Below are 6,887 nucleotides of genomic sequence, written 5' to 3'. Positions count from 1 at the left end.
AAAAGCATGTTTTGTGGCTGGGCAAAGTGGCTCACACCTGTAATTCCAGCACTGTTGGAAGCTGAGGCAGGAGGATCACTTGAGACTGGAAATTTGAAGCCAGCATGGGCAATATTGCAAAACCCTGTCTACAAAAAGTTAAAAGTTAGCGAGACGTGGTGGTGCACCGCTGTAGTCTTAGTTGCTTGGGAGGCTGAGGCAGGATTATTTGAGCCCAGGAGCTTGAGGCCAGCCTGGGCAACATGGCAAGATTCCATCTCTAAAAGTAAAGTAAAATTAAACACACACAAAAACACCCTCTTTTGTCCAGACACAGTGGCTCACGCCTGTAATTATAGCATTTTGGGAGGCTGAGGCAAGTGAATCACTTGAGGTTAGGAGTTCGAGACCAGCCTGGCCAACATGGTGAAACCCCGTCTCTAGTAAAAATACAAAAATTAGCTGGGTGTGATGGCGCACGCCTGTAATTCCAGCTACTAGGGAAGCTGAGGCAGGAGAATCGCTTGAACCTGGGAGGTGGAAGTTGCAATGAGCCGAGATTGTGCCAGTGTACTCCAGCCTGGGCGACAGAGTGAGACACTCTCAAAAAAAAGAAAACACCCTCTTTTTATTTGGAAATACTGAGATCCTTTGGAGTTGTAAAATCCTGTAATTCTGTGAAAAGAGTTACCTAACTAATATGCAAGGCCTATGTAGTAAAAAGAGTTCCTTGGAATGCAGTTCAAAATAGTAAAGAAAAGTCCTGCAGAACAGTGAATCCACCCTGCTGGCCATTCACTCAGTGAGCTCACCTTGTAGCTTTCCTGCCATCATGGCAAAATGCCAACTGCTGAGGATTCTTTCATTCAGTTGGCAAATATTAGTTGTGCTATGATTGTGTGCCAGGTACTGGAGATGATTGAAACAGGACTTCTGCCACCAAAAAGTTCACGGTGTCATGATGTCACCCAGTAGGTGTCGAGTTGCCACTTGTTACTATCCTTGGAATTGGCTGCTTCAGAGCAGTCAGCTTTTTGTTGGAAGGCTAAGGCAGTGCCATATTCACACCTGAATCCTGAGATGATGTTCTACCAGGTTCCAAACTTCCCTCATCTTTTTATACCATGAAGCCTGCATGTGAGGAAGTGTTGCCCAGCCTTACTAGCTTTTGATTTGGGTTGCAAGGGAAATGTACGCTTATTATACAGCACTTGGTTTGTTTGGGGAAAATGTACACTTGTTATATGTGTAACAGCTAGAGACTGCCTCCTTACTTTCACACTGTATTGGACGTACCAGCTGAACACAAGGACTGTCTCGTCTTCGCAGCGTCTTAGTTTTAGAATTGCTGGGTCAAGAGATGTTAGGTGGTTCTTTGTGTGAGTCTCAGTATACCTTTATAAACAGCTTAGTGCTCCCACAACTTTATAGGTGTTAGGGTTTTTTTCAGTGGTGTATTGTTCCCACATTCATGATTTTATTTGATCCTTGGAAGGGAATATCCTCATTTTGTAGCTGTGGACTTTGAAATTCAGAGCAGTTCCCAGTGATGTGCAGTGGCCTTCTGCACGAGGCGCCTGTTCTCCTTACATCTTTGTTCTCCTTCTCACCCCATTGTATTACCTCCTGGGAAGTCTGTGCTCCCTTCTCTTAGGGTCATTGTGACTTGCAGGAAACATAATGTTTGGAACTAAACTAGGGATTCCCTGCCAAATGTTGTATCTTGAGTCATATCCTACTCTTTGGGAGAAAGCTGACATGCGTCCTCTAGGCCTTTTGCGTCATCCTAGAATGTTTTGCTTCTGGTCTGGCTTCTTGGACATTCCTGCAGTAACGTTCCTTTTCCCTCAATAGGGAAGAACCTACGGCAGATGAGCAAGGACTACCAACAAGTGTTGCTGGACGTCCGGCGGTCGTTGCGGCGGTTCCCTCCTGGTGAGAAGCTCTCGCGGTCCTGCCACATTTGGAAAGACTGTATCTGTCCCAGGTCATACCATGTGACCTAGTATGCTGGACCCTGCCTCCTCAGGGACCTTCAGAACTCTCCTTTTGCTGAGTCATCCTTTTGTTGCCTGGTCACTTTCAGACCCCCACTGTGAAAGCCTGAACCAAAAATAATTTCTCCTGGCCTAGAGGTGGTGAATGAGAGAAGAGGGTTTGTTTTTCCTTGAAGCCACAAAAAGGAGTTAATAAGAATTGTTAGAGCCATCAGTCTGGTGTTTAAGAGCAGATTGGTGTGGAATTGGGCACCAACAAGAATGATTAATATCTTAATTAGGTTTAAAAATAATGATATCTTGCGCATACATATGTAAGATTCCTTAGAGGGAAGAGAGGCCAGTCCCTGTTTGTGTAAGAGTATATTCCTTAATTTGTTCAGCAGCGATAGATAAAAAATAAATAAATACAAAGAAAACAAAAAAAAGAGAATATATTCTTAAAATTACCTCTTCATTTCTGGAAGAAAGAAAAGAAGGACCGTTGTCTCAGTTTTCACAGTGAAGGGAACTGGGCAACAAATGTCGCATGGATGACCTATTTTTCTTCCTCTGGCAACTCCACCTTTAGGTTGTGAAGAAAGGAGAATTGCTAAAGGGAACAGGAGCCTCTGAGCTCACTGCCTCCCTCTTCTGGACTGTGCTCTGGCCTGGCTTTTGTTGTTGAAGGAGCTGCTTTCCTGCTGGCATTCCTGCTTCCTGGACAGACTTTTGCAATCCCTAGGTAGCAGTAGTCTGCCAGCGTGGTTTTGATAAAAGCACATGCCCATGGTCCATTTCCTTTTCCTAGCCTGCTGGTTTGGATGAGATCACATAGGACAGATGCCTCCCTTTTTTTTTTTTTTTAAAGACAGAGTTTCACTCTTGTTGCCCAGGCTGGAGTGCAATGGCACTGTCTCAGCTCACTATGACCTCCGCCTCCCGGGTTCAAGCAGTTCTCCTGCGTCAGCCTCCCAAGTAGCTGGGATAACAGGTGCCTGCCATCACGCCCGGCTAATTTTGTGTGTGTGTGTTTTTAATAGAGAAGGGGTTTCACCATGTTGGCCAGTCTGGTCTTGAACTCCTGACCTTAGGTGATCCACGTACCTCGGCCTCCCAAAGTGCTGGGATTACAGGCGAGAGCCACCGTGCCTGGCCCCCATTTTTTCCTAGGTAGCGTGTTTTCCCTCTGAACCCTTTATTCCTCTTCCATTGATGTAATATCTATGATATTCTTTCTGTAGGCTGAACTTACCATGTGGCTTCATATTCTTTTTCCATTCATGGTCTTCTGGGCTTGACTCACTGCTCTTTTGCTGAAAATTCACACAGGGTTTAATTTTTACTCTCACTCCTTTCACTGCTTCACCTATCAGCAGCCCTGGGTTTGCTTCATTTCCTTATTTATCTTTTAGGGTATGCTTTCTATATGAGAAGGGATGGGGTTTGAGCAAGAGGTGAGCTTTGCTCTTACCTGCAATCCTTTGTCCAGTTTAGTTTGGGCCCTTACATTAGCTGCTTTCTCTCTCTGAGTATGTGTTTGTAACTAAAAGCTAATGGTGTAGGGAAGCTGTGCATGTGCCGTTCTTCTAACGTGGCTCATGAGGCCAAGGCTTGGCATTTTTACGCTGGCAGGACTAGCTCTGGACTGTGAAAGAACTCCCAAGACAGGCTTCCCTGTTTCCAGCTATAATACATCTTTGGATCAAGAGGATCGGTTTTTCCCGTAACGTTTGCTTTGGTTTAAAGGGAAACATGCAACTTTAACATTTTTTTATTTTTATATAATTTCATACTTACTGAAAAGTTGTAAAAATAGGACAAAGAATTCCCCAGATACCTTTTACCCAGATTTCGTTTTGTTTTCACATTTTACTACATTTGCTTTTTTAGCTGCTTTCTCTCTTTCCTTCACTTTACACATAGACATACACTTTTTCTCTGAACTATTTAAGTTGCAAACATGACATCTTTTTACCCCTAAATGTTTCAGGATATATTTCCTAAATATAAGGCTCTCACATAATCACAGTACACTGAGCAACATCAGTAACAACACTGAAAAATAGTTAACTAATTAATCCACAGATTTTACTCACATTTCACCATTTCTTCGAGTCATGTGCTTCACTGGAGAAGGAAATACAGATTTATGCGTTTCTCATGCTGTCATCATATCTCTTTAGCCATTTTTAATCTGGAACAGTTCCTTTGTACTGTATGAGAGGCCAGTTATTTTTGTGAAATTTCTCTTACTTTGGGTGTATTGGGTATTTCTTCATCGCGAGATGTAGGTCTGTGCGCTGTTGATAGGAATCCTGCAGACGTGATGCTGAGCTCTGTCAGTGCATCGCATCGGGAGGCAGAGGCTTCTGCGGCTCCCATGGTTGAAATACTGCAGTTAAATACTGTGTCCCAGCAGTATTAACTGCAGCGACTTGGTTAAGGTGGTGTCTGCGGCTTCCCCCACTGGAGAGCTAGCGGCTGCCTTTTCCTGTATGCCAGGTGGTATCAACAGTGGATCCTGATATGCGTTGCCAAATTATTTGTAATTCATTTTCCTTTTTTCTCTGAAAATTCATTGCTGGCCTTCTTCGACCTCCTTATTAACTAGGCTGCTTGGTATGTTCAAAGGCATCTCCTCTCTGTTCCTGTCCCCAGGCATGCCAGAAGAACAGAGAGAAGGGCTCCAGGAAGAACTGATTGACATCATCCTCCTCATCTTGGAGCGCAACCCTCAGCTGCACTACTACCAGGGCTACCATGACATTGTGGTCACATTTCTGCTGGTGGTAGGCGAGAGGCTGGCAACATCCCTGGTAGAAAAATTATCTACCCACCACCTCAGGTACCAGTACAGAAGGACGTGAGAGGACAGGCATCACTCCTCAGCCATCCTGGGGATAACTCATTGGCCCATTTTCTGGTCAACTTGTTTTAGGAGTTTGAGCCCTTGCCACCCTCAGCCCTGATCTAAGTGTTTGGTGACCAGGCTTATTGAATTGTCTCCCTCCAGGGATTTTATGGATCCAACAATGGACAACACCAAGCATATATTAAACTATCTGATGCCCATCATTGACCAGGTGAATCCAGAGCTCCATGACTTCATGCAGAGGTACATGTGTGTCCACATTTGTGTGTGCATGCATACACACACCCACACCCCTCCTCACAAGCCGAGCGCAGTCTCCTCATTGTCTTGGGGGGATTTGTTAAGTTCTCCCAAGTTGTTCCAGTCACCAGCAATCTGGATAATTCTGTTCTTGGAGCACTTTTTGGGGACTGTGCTCTTTGGGGGACATATCCCATCCCTTGAGTTTACATCTAGTGGGGAGAGGTGGATAAGGTATGTATGCCAAGGTAGATGTTGAGATGATTGCCACAAGAGAAACACGAAGTCCTGTGGGATCCAGCGGTGAGAAGGAGAAGGCTGACAATGGGTTGTTTTATTTCCTAAGTACCAAAGAGAAGAACTATTTTTTTGCAAATCCCATGTGATGTTTTGTTTCTTCTCTGTTTAGTTGGAAATGTGTTCTTGGCCAATGCTTCTTTTTAAAAAAAAATTTTAAAAGGTAATGGCTATGCCTTTTTTTCTTTGAGACGGAGTATTTGCTCGTTGCCCAGGCTGGAGTATAATGGCGTGATCTCAGTTCACTGCAGCCTCTACCTTCCAGGTTCAAGCGATTCTCCTGCCCCAGTCTCCCAAGTAGCTGAGATTACAGGCACGTGCCACCACACCAGGCTAATTTTGTTTTTTTAGTAGAGATGGGGTTTCTCCATGTTGGTCAGGCTGATCTCGAACTCCCGATCTCAGGTGATCCACCCACTTCGGCCTCCCAAAATGCTGAGATTATAGGCGTGAGTCACCGCGCCTGGCAGCTACATCTTAAGATATTTCATTTGTCTCATGTTAATTGAAAAATTAATGCGGTCATGTTTTCAGGCCTGGGAATATGTACCTGTGCCCCCCACAAGGGTAAGACTTACTCAGAAGGAGAATCATGGTGTAGTTCTCTGAAAACAACTGTTTCTCATTCCTGTAGTTGACATTTGTTGGCCATTAGGAGAGCACCCAGTGAGATAAAGCAGCCAGGACCCTGTTGTGGTGGTAGTGTCATGGTACACCTTGAAGACTTTGTATTAAGTATTTTCTGAGGAGAAGATGCTGAATTCCTTGGTAGCTGAATTTTCCAGAAATTCTATTCCTTAATGCTTCCTTCTCACCAGCACTGAGGACAAAGAAGGCCCAGAGAGAGGGAAGGGATGGCCCACAGGATCTGACACCTGGCTTTCCTTTGTTTTTAGTGCTGAAGTGGGGACCATCTTTGCCCTCAGCTGGCTCATCACCTGGTTTGGGCATGTCCTGTCTGACTTCAGGCACGTCGTGCGGTTATATGACTTCTTCCTGGCCTGCCACCCACTGATGCCCATTTACTTTGCAGCCGTGGTAGGTACAGGCCACGAGCCAGCAACTAGATTCACCATCACCCATCCCACTGTGGTCATTTTCCCTGAAGGGAAACCTGGGGATTATGGAAAGATGCAAAAGACAGCACTTTTGAGGCTGGTGTGCCTGGACACCATTCTATGCAATATTAATGGGGGTGTCACAAAAAAAATAGTAAGTTGTGAAATGCTGGGTAAACAAAATCAGATTTTTTTGCTGCATGGCTCTTCTGAACCTTTAAAACACTAATCTGCATTGTGAATTGTCAGGGTTCCTATTGACATTGCCTGGAACATATATTCAGCTGATGAACACAATTAGGGAAGTAGTAGTACAAGCTGCCAACTCCAGATTTAAGAAGAGATCTGGTGTCATGATAGACAAGGGAGTGGCTTTTGGTGGAGGGTGGGGGCTCCAGTTAGTAGAAGGGCCTGAGGGATGGCGTGGAGATGGGAGTTCAGGGAGAAGGGCCTGAGGGATGG

At 44.9% G+C, this 6,887-nt stretch overlaps 1 protein-coding gene across 1 annotated transcript in view; it reads left to right on the top strand.

Moving 5' to 3' along the window:
- The window catches only part of TBC1D20 (TBC1 domain family, member 20), a 24,652-nt gene that overhangs the window by 16,350 nt on the left and 1,415 nt on the right, over nucleotides 1–6,887 (top strand). The window contains exons 3-6 of the mRNA XM_011979839.1: nucleotides 1,834–1,914; nucleotides 4,617–4,803; nucleotides 4,972–5,073; nucleotides 6,264–6,405. Coding sequence (XP_011835229.1) covers nucleotides 1,834–1,914; nucleotides 4,617–4,803; nucleotides 4,972–5,073; nucleotides 6,264–6,405 — 512 coding nt within the window. The remainder of the gene's footprint in view (nucleotides 1–1,833; nucleotides 1,915–4,616; nucleotides 4,804–4,971; nucleotides 5,074–6,263; nucleotides 6,406–6,887) is intronic.

This window comes from Mandrillus leucophaeus, unplaced genomic scaffold, assembly GCF_000951045.1.
Source record: "Mandrillus leucophaeus isolate KB7577 unplaced genomic scaffold, Mleu.le_1.0 Scaffold206, whole genome shotgun sequence".
Classification (NCBI taxonomy): Eukaryota; Metazoa; Chordata; class Mammalia; order Primates; family Cercopithecidae; genus Mandrillus; species Mandrillus leucophaeus.
This window is presented reverse-complemented; position numbering and strand designations above follow the sequence as displayed.